The 13,995-nt window shown below is 47.1% G+C and overlaps 1 protein-coding gene across 5 annotated transcripts in view; it reads left to right on the top strand.

Annotated features, from left to right (window-relative positions):
* Window positions 1-13,995, top strand: part of FAM178B (family with sequence similarity 178 member B) — a 177,356-nt gene that overhangs the window by 11,197 nt on the left and 152,164 nt on the right. For 4 of the 5 annotated variants that reach the window (XR_013989823.1, XM_081018152.1, XM_081018153.1 and 1 more), the window contains one exon: window positions 4,431-4,553. The exons of the other annotated variant lie outside the window; for it this stretch is intronic. Coding sequence is in view for 3 of the 4 variants with exons in the window: in XM_081018152.1 (XP_080874278.1) it covers window positions 4,431-4,553 (123 nt within the window). In the remaining variant the exon portion in view is untranslated. The remainder of the gene's footprint in view (window positions 1-4,430; window positions 4,554-13,995) is intronic. 5 annotated transcript variants of the gene reach the window in all.

The raw sequence follows: 13,995 nt of genomic DNA, 5'->3' as shown, positions 1-13,995 counted from the left end.
TAGGTCCATCCCGAAACTTCTGCAGGTGCAGTTGAAAGTGGGATTGTGTATAATTGCCCCAATAAAGTCATGTACTCAGGTAATTTTACTGGGAAAGGGGAATCATGTCTAGCACCCCAGTACCATCGTGAGGACAAGTCATCAGGAATGCCCAATGAAAGGGTCGCTGAGAGGGGCCCTGCCGTCAGGACACAGGAAGAGACTGGGCTTGGCAGAGCCCACTTGCTGTGGGTGGTTCCATGAAGCATCCATCTCTGGAGAGCCCCAGGAGAGCTGCCAGAGAGCTTTTCTGTTTCGGTGCTGCTTTTATGGTAACTTTATGGAATCCTATCATTGGAGGCTGTGATATAAACCAAAGGTGGCTGGGCTTCTGGCTTTCAGGATCTCCTTGGTTTTTACCCAGAACCTCAAGGCTCAGCTGGGTGGACATATGCTAGCCTTTAGGCCCCAAATTTCTGAAAGAGCACCTCCACCCATACAGACCTTATTGGGTGTTTCTTGATAGAATTCTGCCCCCCCCCCCCGAAGTATGGGGCGAAGGAGAAGTATGGGGAGGAGTGAAATGCTAACATCGGGAATGCTAGCCTGGAAGAGGGCATTCTCTGGGGCAGCCCCTCACTTTTGGAACTCCATCCCCACAGAGGTGCATGCTGAAGATGAAACTTTCTGCCCGGCTCTTCTAATTTCAAATGGTTTAAATTGGCTTACTACATTTTTGTATTGTTATAACCTGCTCTGTGGCCTTGTGGTGAAGGATGGGTAAGAAATTGAAATAACAGTAAAGGAACTGGGTTCCTCTGAACACGTGTTCAGCTCAGGAATTTTTATTCAGTACCAGGATCAAACTCACAATTTCTTTCATGAAAAAAGCCACTCATTTTTTTCACCCAAGCATTCTTTCTTAGCAACCTCAGGGAGTGAAGGAGGTTTCCCTCCTCCAGTTGCTGCCACTGTTAAACAATTGGGAGGGAGAAATCCTTGCCAGTCACTCAGCTCTACAAAAGCAGATCCCAGCCTGCCTTTTCCCACTCTTGTTCTATATGCACACCCTTCTCCATGCACTGGCCAAACCTTCCACTGGTTGTTGCAGCCTAGATAACATCTATATTCCTCTAAGTCAGAATGGGGAACGTGTGGCCTTTCAGGTGTTGCTGGACTACATCTCCCACCATCCCTGTCTGCTGGGCTTGGTGGCAGAGGATGATGGGAGTCCAACAACATCCGTAGGGCCACAGGCTCCCCTACGGTCTTGGTGTCTCAAGACTCAGCTTAGTCAAGAACATAAGAAGAGCCTGTTGGATCAGGGCACTGTCCCATCTAGTCCAGCATCCTAAAATCCTAGAATTGTAGAGTTGGAAGGGACACCAAGGATCATCTAGCCCACCCCTTGCAATGTGGGAATCACAGCCAGAGAATCCCTGACTGGTGGCCGCCTAACCTCGGCTTAAGAACCTCCAACCTCTTGAGACTGTCCCACTGTTGAACAACTCCTACTGTCAGAAAGTTCTTCCTGATGTTTAGTTGCGGAATCTTCTTTCTTGGTTTGAGTCCTACCCTCCAGAGCAGGAGAAAACAAGCTTGCTCCCTCCTCCATGTGACAGCCCTTGAGATATTTGAAGATGGCTCTCATATCTCCTCTCAGTCTCCTCTTTTTTGAGCTCAACATACCAAGCTCCTTTAACCGTTCCTCATAAGGCTTGGTTTCCAGACCTTCCTCTGCACATGTTTGTCAACATCCATCTCAAACTGTGGTGCCCAGAACTGGACACAGTAGTATTCCAGGTGTGGTCCAACCAAGGCAGAATAGAGCGGTGCTGTTACTTCCCTTGATCTGGACACTAGACTTCTGTTGATGCAGCCTAGAATAGCATGGGCATTTTTATTTTTTATTTTTTGCTCCTGCACCACACTGTTCTCATGTTAAGCTTGTGGTCCACTAAGACCCCTAGATCCTTTTCACAGGTACTGCTAGTGTCTCCCATCCTATATTTGGGCATCTGGTTCTTCCTGCCTAAGTGCAGAACCTCACATTTGCCCCTATTGAAATTCATTTTGTTAGTTTGGGCCAAGTTCTCCAATCTGTTGAGGTCCTCTTGAATCTCAGTTCTGTCTTCAGTGGCATTGGCTACATCTCCCAGTTTGGTGTTATCTGCAAATTTGATGAGCACCCCTCAGCACCTTCATCCAAGTTGTTTATAAAGATGTTGAACGGCGGGGTGGCTCCCTGTGGCCCCCACTTGTCACTTTTTCCCAGGATGACAATGAACCATTAATGAGCACTCTTTGGGTTTGGTCAGTCCTCAAGCTACAAATCCACTTAAGAGTAACCTCATCCAGTCCACATTTTACCAGCTTCTCTGAAAGACAATCATGGGAGACTTGGTTGAAAGCCTTATTGAAACCAAGATACATTACATCCACAGCATTCCTCTAGTCCATCAAGCTTGTAACTCTTATCAAAAAAAAAGTATTAAATTAGTCTTGCATGCCTTGCTTTTAAGAAACCCATGCTGGCTCTTACTATTCACAGCATCTTTTTCTAATTGCTCACAGACCGACTGTTTAATTATCTGTTCTAGGCCTTTTCCTGGTATGGACGTCAACCAGACTGACCGGTAGTTGCCTGGGCCCTCTCCCCCTACTTTGAAGATGGGGACAACATTTGCTCATCTCAAGTCCACAGGGACCTCACATGTTCTCCAAGAATTCTCATATATTATATTCAGAGGCTCTGAGATTGCATCTGCAAGTTCCTGTCCTCCCTGTGGCCAGCCAGATGCCTCTCCCTCCTCTGGTTTCCAGCAACTTGTATTCTGAAGCATTACTCCTGATTGTGAAGGCAGAGCTTAGCAGCCTCCACGGCTAGTAGCCACTGATAGCTTTCTCCCCCATGATTTCTGCCATGCTTCAACCCCCCTGGTCTGCTTTGCAGTGCACCTGGAGCCCTGCTCCTTGCAGCAGGTGGCAGAAGAGAGCTGATGGAGCAGGACTAGGTGAAGAAAGGGGGTGGGGGCAGAACTGCAGCCTCTTCTTGCTTCACTGGGGAGTTAGCAGCTGCAGAGTGTATTTCTGGGTTGCAGCTTGGCAGCATTGCTTTCCACACATCCTGTCGTTGGTAATCTGTACTGTCTGCTCGTTGTGTCACAGTCAAAGATGTGCGCAGCCGGAAGGTGGCACCTGTTAAGAAAATAGCTCTGGCTGGCTCATGATAGTGAGCCGAACCACATCTTGCACTGTGGAGCCCAGAGCTGCTAGCCAGTTTGGCTAGAGGGATTTTGAAGTTGAATTCTCCCACTTCTTTTTAAAAACATCCAGACGTTAATACAGCAAAGAGAACTGAGAATCTAGAATCACAGCAGAAACACCCCCCTCAAGTAATTCCCTCTACATATATATATATATATATATATAGACACACACACATACACACCAATTTTATACCAGTTAATAAATTTATACCAATTTTAATAAAAAGTGTCAAATTTCTTGCCCATCCATTTTTCTAGAAACATGGGTTACTAATTTGTCCATCAGAATTAAATCCCAAAGTTGAGACCCAAACAAGTTTGTGTTCAATGTTTTCCTCTACTTGACAATGGTTAGTTTTGCTGCAGTCATTGGGTGGGTGATGGGGTCTTATGTGATCTTGGGTGGCCATAGAGCAGGATAAAAGTGCAATTTGGGATCAAGGAAGATAGTCTGTTCTCCAGTGAGGCTTGCCTCATGAAACACCTTTATCCAAAAAGAAGAAGCACAGCATCACCACCACCACATATGACTAAATGAATCAGTTACATAGCAGTTTATCCAACAGAGTGTTGAGGCTTTTTACTTATTTTGCTTAAAGGAAGTGGGTGCCTATATCAGCTATGAACAAGTTCTCCATCATCTGTGCTGAGGTAGATTTAAAAGGCGCTCCCTCCCCATTCGCCAGGGCCTTTGGCCATGCTCCCACTCCAGCACTCTCTCCATGGCACCACCCAGTCTCTCCAGCTTCAGCCTTCCCTAAGCTGGGGCCCGCCAGTCTGGATGTTTTGGACCACAACTCCCATCAGCATGCTATTGCCATGCTAGCCTGGGGCTGATGGGAGCTGTAGTTGAGAGCCAGTGGTGTAACGGTTAGAGTGTTGGACTGTGGCCTGGGGGACCAGAGTTCAGATCCCTACTTGGTCATGAAGCTCCCTGGGTGACCTTGGGCCAGCCACCGTCTCTTAGCTTAGCCATCTCACAGGGTTGTTGGGAGGAGAACAATGTGTGCCACCTTGAGCTCTTTGGAGAAAAGGTGTGATATAAATGTAATAATAAATAAGCAGGCCATCAGGACTGGAGGTTGGAAGCCGGGGCAAAGCTGCTCCACTGATCCTTATGAAGCCCACATATCCCACTCAATCCTCTGCCCCTATTCTCATGCTGCTGCTGTGGCTTTCTAGGGAACAATCCCGTGCGGATGAGGAGCTGGAAAGAAGCCTGGGGGAGAAGCTGCTGCTCTCCAACTCGTTCAGTTTGGTGGAGGCAACGGAAGAGAATGCAGCCTTGTCTCCTGAGGCCCGCAGGTAATGAGCCCCCCTTCTGCAGCTGGGCAGCAGGGCGTGGGAAGGGCTCAGCGCTTAGAGAAGGGTGGCCCTGGTTTTGGCGCCTTGAGCACTTCAGGTGTTAGGCAGCATCTTCCGAGGACTAGCTGGATGACTGCGGAAAGATAACACAAGACGATCAGACTCTTGAAAGCCGATAGTGAGAGCAGATGCTGCTGGAGGGGGCCCACAGAGCATCTGGCTTGCAGACCGAAGGTTGCCAGTTCAATCCCTGGCATCTCCAGATAGGACTGGGAGAGATCCCCTGCCTGAAACGCTGGAGAGCTGCTGGCAGTCAGTGTAGGCAGTGCAGAGCTCAATGGGCCCCATGGTCTGACTAAGTATAACATGAGAAGGAATGTACCAGAACGTTCTGTAACAGAACGTACAGAACTCAGAGGCTCTGGCTGTCTTCACATTCCCGTTTTACTGTGCACTCCATGGACTGTTCTGGGTTTTTAATCCGTGTTCACACAAGCACATTATCCTGAATGCATATGTATACTGTACTTTCTTACAAAATACTGCTGTTTGACATTATTTCTCAAACCAGCTTTGCAGCAACTGGAGTCCTTAAGCTGATCTTTATTTGTTTCTAGCCAAGACGTGTTTACCTCCTCATATGGTAGAGACATCCTTGGCCCATCATTGGGGGGCAGCAGGGGGGCAGCAACTTCACTGTGCTGTAAGGGGCTCATGTGAACACAGCCAGAGCTCAAAAGGAAGCTGGGCACCCACAGCAAAATTTTTGTGGCTGCCGGGGTCCCCAGGGGTTTGCACCAGTGGGCCTGTATATCTTGGGCCAGGGGCTGAATGCTCGCCCAAAGGTCAAACTCCTGTTTGAAAAAAGGGAAAGAATCAGTGGCAAACCCTAGGCTTCATTAGTTGCCCTGTGATGTTTCCCCAGTGTTGCTGCATTGTGGATGTCTGGAGGGGTCACTCTTGCACTACAGCACAGCAGAAGCAGGACAAAAAATTGACATATAAAAAGTTAACAGGAAATCAGCAGGAAACTGTGAGACACAGCTGGAAGCAAAGCAGTATGTCCGCCCCAAAATTTTTGCAGGGGCAAACAGCTTTGAAAGGGGAATGTGCACAGCTGCCCCAAATCCTACTAAGTTCAAAATGAAAAAGGTGTCTGGAGGGACCTGTTGTCTAACTTCCATGTAAGCTTTGTGTGAGCAAGTCAGGATGAGTGCTGATTAAATGGGTCACCCGGAGGAGCCCAAAGAAGCTTTGGGGGCCACATTTGCAGAGAAAGGCTTTCTGTCCATACCCTCCATTTCTCCTCCTATGAAGTTGTTTTCTTGCCCCCATAGGAATGATTGGCTCCATAAGTTCTGACGGGGGGGGGGGGCGCAAAATCAGAGGGCAGTGGCTGAAGGCCCCCCTCTTCCCTTGCAGGGCATTCTGGTGGGAAGGGGCTTTCAGATCCCACTTGAGCATTTTGTGTGCTGAGTGGCGGATTCAACCTCTGTCCTCCATCTTTGGCTTTGATATTCAAGATGGCCACTGAAATGGGCCCGATTCTTTTTCAGACCTTGGCCGGCCCCATTATGTCCCAGACAGAGGCCTTTCTTTCCCAGCCCTGCTGCTAACTGCTGGCCCTCATAGCTTCACCTGCCACGGGATAATTGAGACCAGGCCTTTCTGCCGTTGACCCACATGAAACACCCTCTGCTTGGACTGTTGACCTCAGGCAGAAGTCTTTTCTGGGTGGATGCTGAGGGTTTTGCCTTCTGTATGCAAAACAAAACACACTCTCTTTTTTTTTTTAATATAGATTTTTATTGTTTTACAGCATTTTTTAAATACTACAAACAAATAAAGAGACAAACAAACATGTATAATTTCACAACCTTTTTTCCATAACCTTCGTTTCCTGGACTCCCCCATACCTCCCCTTTCTGCATCCCTGTTTGCAAAATTATTTCAGCAGCTTTTGAGCAATTTTATCAAATATATGTCCTCTTAGTCCTTTCTCTAACTTAATCTTATGTCACTGTTTCTCCTTTTCTCTCAGCACCTCGGCATTTTAGCATTCATCAATTTTATAATAGCTCTTAAGATAAATTTTAAATTTCTTCCAGTCCTCTTCCGCCGTCTCTTTCCTCTGATCACGGATTCTGCCAGTCATCTCAGCCAGTGTCATATAGTCCATCACTTTCATCTGCCATTCTTCCACGGTGGGTAGGTCTTGTGTCTTCCAATACTTTGCGATGAGTATTCTTGCTGCTGTCGTAGCATACATAAAGAAAATTCTATCTTTCTTTGACACCAATTGGCCGACAATGCCCAAGAGAAAGGCCTCTGGTTTCTTAGGGAAAGTACATTTAAGTACCTTTTTCATTTCATTATATATCATTTCCCAGAAAGCCTTAATCTTCGGGCACGTCCACCAAAGGTGATAGAAAGTACCTTCAGTTTCTTTACACTTCCAACACTTATTATCAGGCAAATGATAAATTTTTGCTAGCTTGACTGGGGTCATGTACCACCTGTAGATCATTTTCATAACATTTTCCTTTAAGGCATTACATGCCGTAAATTTTATACCGGTGTTCCACAACCATTCCCAGTCAGCAAACATAATATTGTGACCAATGTCCTGTGCCCACTTAATCATAGCCGATTTAACTGTTTCATCTTGTGTATTCCATTTCAGCAGCAAGTTATACATTCTTGACAAATTCTTGGTATTGGGTTCTAACAATTCAGTTTCTAATTTTGATTTCTCCACCTGGAAGCCAATTTTCCTATCTTGTTTGTAGACCTCCATTATTTGATAATAATGGAGCCAATCTCTTACTTTAGGTTTCAATTTCTCATGACTCTGCAATTTCAATTTATCTCCATCTTGTTCCAAGATTTCCCAATACTTTGGCCATTCGGCCTCCATATTGAGTTTCTTCAATGCCTTAGCCTCCAAGGGTGACAACCATCTAGGGGTTTTGTTTTCCAACAAGTCTTTATATCTTATCCAAACATTAAATAACGCTTTTCTGACAATGTGATTTTTAAAGGCCCTATGCACTTTGATTTTATCATACCATAGATATGCATGCCAACCAAATGTATTATTGAAACCTTCTAAGTCCAAGATATCTGTGTTCTCGAGGAGCATCCACTCTTTCAGCCAGCAAAATGCTGCTGCTTCATAGTACAATTTTAAGTCCGGCAGGGCAAATCCCCCTCTTTCTTTTGCATCTGTAAGTACTTTAAATTTTATTCTGGGCTTTTTGCCCTGCCAGACAAATTTCGAAATATCTTTCTGCCACCTCTTGAAACAGTCCATCTTGTCAAGAATCTGCAAAGTTTGAAACAAAAATAACATTCTAGGCAATACATTCATCTTAATAACTGCAATTCGGCCTAACATTGACAATTTCAAATTTGACCATATTTCTAGATCTTTTTTAATTAAAACAAAACACACTCTCTGCCACTGAGCTGAAGGCTTCAGTTCCTTTCATGTTGTATTGCTGCAAATCAAGTTTAGACAACAGTTGCAAAGAATGCAGGCGCACAACCCCACCGCTTGATGGTAGGAGCTGAACTGGGGGGGGGAATGCGGGGAACCAGGTTTATGGGCCCCTCTGTACCCTCCTTCAGGAGCCATTGGGTGCCATCCTAAAGCCAGGGTTGGAGGGCAGCTGCTTTACAGTTGCCCTTTGCCAGGCAGGCTGCTTGATTGAGCCTGGGGAGTGATGGAGCCCCTAGGAGCCATGGCAGCAAGGCGGGTGTGCCAGCTCCCCACCCAGCTCTTGGCACTGCAGCAGGAGTCCAATCTCGCCGTCTCTTTTGGGGGAACAAATGGCTCTGCATGGGTGGTTGTCGCTCATTATCCCAGCAAGGGAGGTGGGCAATTATCCGGAGACCTGGCAGAAGAGTTATTAGTCTGTCAGGCTGCAGTCAAAGAAAAAGTGGGGGGAAGGCAGGAATTCGCAGTTCCTGAGATCAAAAGCAATTAACCCCTTGTGGGATGAGAATGGCTGCCGTTCCCACAGAATGCAGTAAGATGCAGAATGCTGAATGCAGTGGCCGTTTCCTCAAAACAATAATTTAAAAAGAGACGGATGACAAAGGAGGGACCTGTGAGGAGTGGAAGGTCTTAGGAACTCTCTACCAGGCCTGGCTATTTCTCCGCCTAACCCAGTGCTGTCTACTCTGACTGGCAGAGGCGCTTCCGTGCCTCAGGCAATGAGAAATCTTTGCTGTTGCCTGCTGCTAGCAAGACAGGAAGATGCCAAATGTTTAAAGCACACTTAAAACACATGGCTTCCCTCAAATAATTCTGGGAACTGTGGTTTGTTAAGAGTGCTGGGAATTGTATCTCTGTAGGGGATAAACTGCAGTTCCCAGGATTTTTCCTTTTGGCTGGGGGAGCAAGACAAGAACCCCTTCTTCTTTTCAGAACCCCCTCTTCTGGAAGAGTTCTCCTCAGGGAGGTTTGCTTGTATTTGCGGCACTAGCTGAGGACATTTCTCCTCTCCCAGGCTTTTGCGTGTTAATTCCTGTGGCAGCTAGTGGTGCTTTTCTGGGGGATTCCTTGGTGGTGAAGCCTCTGGGGTTTTGGAGGGCTTTGATCATAGACTCCCAATCTGCAAGCACCCTTGGTTCACCTGGCTCTGTGCTGGCCCCACACGGACGGGTCGTGGCTCTCTGGGGCGTCCGTCTCCCCCAGCCTTCTCCGGAGGCACCCGGATTTCAACCTGGGACCTTCTGCCTGCAGCGCATGGTCTCTGTCACAGAGCTGTGGCCCCTCCCTGTCTTTTTGTGGGTGGATAGGTGGGGATGCCCCTTCATGGATCCTTGCCTTGTCGTGGCGAAGGGGCTTGAATAACTCTGAGAAGCTGTGCGCCATGCCGTGCAGGGCCACAAAAGACGGACAGGTCATAGTAGAGAGTTTAGACTAAATGTGATCCACCTGGAGAAGGAACTGGCAAACCACTCCAGGATTTTGCCAAGAAAACTCCATGGACATAAAAAAAGGAGAAGCTTTGAGAAGAAAACGAGAGTTTCCAAGGCATGCTCTGGTTCATGGGGTCACGGAGAGTCGAACACGACTAAGATGACTAAGCAACAATGTGGGGGTGGCTTGCTGCTAGGGGTCAGTGCATCAGGGGCGCTTGCTGGGGTTTAGGCCCCGCAAAGGGCCTGCAGAGTTGAGCTCCAGAGTTTTTCTCCATGAAGGGGGGGGGGGGGCAAGGGTAGAGGCTGCCAGCACTGAGCGGGTTTAGTGTTTCCCACTGCAGAGGACTTTCCAGGGGGGATGAATGGGGGTGCTACGGAACTTGGGCACACAGACTGTGCTTTGTGAATTTTGCTAGGAAGGTGACTTTACCTGTTGCAATCATAGGGAAACAATAGTTGTTTATCGTAGAAAGTAAAAGACCTGCATAGAAAAGTTTCCAGTTGTAACCAAGCTAACTGATCTAGAGAAGTGAAAGTCAGCCATGCTTTGCGTGGCGAGTTCCCGCCCCCCACCAGGATAAATAAAGACACGAGACACCATAGCTTAAGGTTAAATGGGCGAATTAGGCCACAACTTTATTGAATTCAGGAATGAGAGGCATTGGCTTAGGCATTGGTCCTATCGACTATCCGGCTCCAGCCCATTTGCTGGAGACACGGGGAAGGGTTAACACTATATCGGGGGAGTCTCCTGCCAAGGCACGTCGACTAGGAGCTCCCCCGGGTCACCGCTCAGGGGCGTGCCTTTGGCCCACACCTCCATAGGCTTCGGACAGGGCCACGCCCCCCGGAGTCCTTTAACGGACCACCCTTTGCTCACTGGGGGGAGGTGATGGCGTTCCTCCCCCCCCACATCCTCTTAACCCCTTCTTACCAATGCCTACCGCCAATGCCGAAGAGTTGTGACGAGTTGCTACGAGGTAGGCGAAAAACCAAATGGCTGTAAATTGCCAATTGGGAAAAATTCCTACCATGCCCCATGTGGCGACAGACCGAAGTCCATAGCAAAGTCAGAGACCTACCTAAAGCCCACCTAAAGGGAGGGAGGGTGGGAAAACGTGGGGGCTAGCCGGCGAAAAGAGGGCGAGCCCCCTCCGTGCTGGCCCTAAATAGGGCAGACCCCCTGCTCTCGCAGGGGCTGAAACCAGCCCCCGCTCACGTGGGGGGTGGGCGTGAAGCCCGCAACCCCACCTCCTGGGCAGGCCGGAAGTGGCTTTGCTGCTTCTGATCTCAGAGGATAGATCCAGGATGGCCTCTCATCTTGAGGTCCGAGAGAGGTGTCAGGAGGTGGAAGTTGCAAACAGGATGCCTCCTAAGACATATCCATCTAAATTTTAAAAGATAGGGAGGTCAGCACAGAGGCAGAAGGTATAGGAGTAGCCTGGGAATCTGGAGGCCTCTTGCTCTATCTGGTTTTAACCTCATGCAACCCCGTTTCTGCAAGCTGAGTTGCACCCAAATTTCCACCCACAAAGCGTGACTGTGGAAAGTTCAGAGGCAGCTGCTTCACCACTTTGAAAGTGGGGTGTTCCCTTCCTTCCCCCCCCCATCCCTGGAGTCGTGTCATGGGAACAGGGGACAGCGCTGAACATGAGACGGACAGGCCCATTTGTGTCTCGTGCCCCAAGACAGAGATGAAATCAGGAGCCTTCTTCCTTTATCCCTCATCTGGGCCAGGATAGACAAGGATAACTGAGCACAATTGTCCATACTTATCCATGTTAGACCACCGCAATGTGTTCTGAAACTGTTTTTGAGGGCTCCTTGAAGTCTGTTGAACTGCCAGGTTGCTGAACAGGAAACATATGAGCTCCACTCGTGTCAAGCTGGGTCTTCCCAGTTTTAACACCTGCTCCATCCATTCCTCTGACCATTTGCTTGGACACCCAAGACTTTATTTTGGTGCCCAAGAGCCAGACTTGACATGACGTGGAAGATCTGCGACTGGACCTCCCCATGGGAATGGAAGAGTCCTGGGAGAGAGATTTAATGGTGCTTAATGGTGGGGCTGGCCCCATGCTCTCCCCTCCACCAAACCTTCTTCACCGCCTCCTCTGTTTTGGCTCTGCACAGGATTGGAGAGGGAAGGCAGCAGGGTCCCTTGCTTAGAGCCACAGTTCTCCTTCCAGGCGAGGCCCCCTGTATCTGGTAGTATATTGCACCGGCACAGATCCGCAAGCGGAACCTGTCAGTGGAGTTGTTTTCTGCATGCAGTCATTGTCCTACTTCTCTTGTGAGTGTTGCTTCAAAACTCTTCAGTTCAGGAGCCCTGCTGGGACCAGAGATTAAAGGAGAAATCAATCCAGTGGTTTGCTGTTAATCTTCCTCACTTTCTCCAGAATTCCAGCCAGAGAAATGCTGGTCAGCACTTTAGGCTAACGGGAAAGCGAACCCGAGCAAAATTGGTTGGTCTTTTTAGCTGTATCATATAATTCCTTTGCCTAGTGCTTTTAAGCCTTGCTACACTTGCTTGGAAAAAAATCTGTTGTTTCCTTGGGATTTACTTGCAGGAAAATACGCTCAGTTCAATGCTTTTACCGATGGAGCCCTGAGGCTTGCCAAAAGCCAATCAGGGAGGGCATTCTGGTCACAGTTTTCGTATGGATCATTGTTACTACATGCCAACAAACTCTGCCTGCTGGCTTAGAATCTAGACGAGGGCAAGGGACACCCGAGCGATTTGTTGAAAGCATTTATACTCCCAGAGTGGCTTGCAGGCAGGCAGGCAGGCAGATAAACAGATGATAGCTCCTCAGCAGCAGAGCATCTGCCTGACATGCAGAAGGTTGCCGGTTGAATTCCTGGCATCTCCAGATAAGGCTGGGAATGGTTTCCTGTCTGAAACCCAGGAGAGCTGCTGCCAGTCAGTGTTGAAAAGCTGCGCTTGATGGACCAATGGCCTGACTGCACTAAGCCTCTTCTGATGTTTCCATACCCAAAAGGACCCCCCCCCCAACTAGAATTTGCAGCCTTTGGTCTTTTTGAGTTGCTTAAACATTCATGGCCACCATCCTGCTCTTCTTTTTTTTTAAAAAAGAATATTTATTCCAATTTTACAATTACAAAAAAAGAAAAAGTATAAAAAAAGAGAAACACAAACCACATACATCTTATAAAAAACAGACAATAAAAAGGAATAAGAAAAACAGAAAATCACAGTAAAAAAAAAAGGAAATAACAAAAAACATATTTGACCATTACAAACCATTTTCCCATTTACTTATTTCCATGACTTCCTCTCACCTCCCTGCTTTGTATTCTAGTTTAAATTGTATCTCCAGCAAATCCTTCTAACCTTCTTTTCTTTTACTTATTTTAACATTCGAAAGTATTTAATTCTCCTCTATCCTCATTTTACACTTCATATTTACTTATTCCATTATACCCTGTCTGCCAATACGGTCTAATATTCTTCTCCAACCTTTTTCTAACATTCTTTTATATTGCAGTGTTTCTGAAGATATATTTTAAATTTTTTCCAGTCTTCTTCCATCAACCCTTCTTCCTGGTCTCGAATTCTGCCGGTCATCTCAGCCAGTTCCATATAGTCCATCACTTTCCTCTGCCATTCTTCTCGGGTAGGCAATTCTTGTGTCTTCCAGTATTTCCCAATGAGTATTCTTGCCGCTGCTGTCGCATACATAAAAAAATTCCTGTCTTCCCTTCTCACCAATTGGCCGACCATGCCCAAGAGGAAAGCCTCTGGTTTCTTCACAAAAGTGTATTTCAATACCTTTTTTAATTCATTATATATCATTTCCCAGAAGGCCTTGATCTTTGGGCACGTCCACCAAAGGTGAAAAAACGTACCTTCATTTTCTTTACATTTCCAACATTTATTATCAGGCAAATGATAGATTTTTGCTAGCTTGACTGGGGTCAAGTACCACCTATATATCATTTTCATTATATTTCTCTTAAGGCGTTACAAGCCGTAAATTTCATACCTGTGGTCCATAACCGTTCCCAGTCGGCAAACATGATATTATGCCCAACATCTTGTGCCCATTTAATCATAGCAGATTTCACCGTTTCATCCCCATCCTGCTCTTCTTTTAAGGATGTGCGGGGCAAGGCAGATGCAGTGGCGTAGCAAGTGGTACCCGGTGCAGAAAATTTCTTGTCCCCCCCCCCCCATTGAACTTACAGTTGCAAGTGTTATTTTCTGGTTTATTTACTTAACATGGTGAGCATGAGCACTTAAAACCATTTCCCCCTAACTTTGTTCTCTGCAAATTTTGAAATTGCATTGTCAAAATCAGTTCCTTTCGCTACTTGGTTTTCAGTTGACAAGATGGCTAAGCCAGAAAGCCGAGCTTAGCTCACACTGGACCTAAGATAACTCTTGACTGAGCATTTTATCCTTACAACATCAACCTTGTGAGGCAGCTCAGACTGAGAGGGAGCGGCCTGCCCAAGGTCACCCAGTAAATTTCTTGGCTGAATGGGG

This window comes from Podarcis pityusensis (assembly GCF_964106645.2).
Source record: "Podarcis pityusensis genome assembly, chromosome: 8".
NCBI classification, from domain to species: Eukaryota; Metazoa; Chordata; class Lepidosauria; order Squamata; family Lacertidae; genus Podarcis; species Podarcis pityusensis.
The sequence above is the reverse complement of the archived record's forward strand: the minus strand, read 5'-3'. Positions and strand labels throughout refer to the sequence as shown.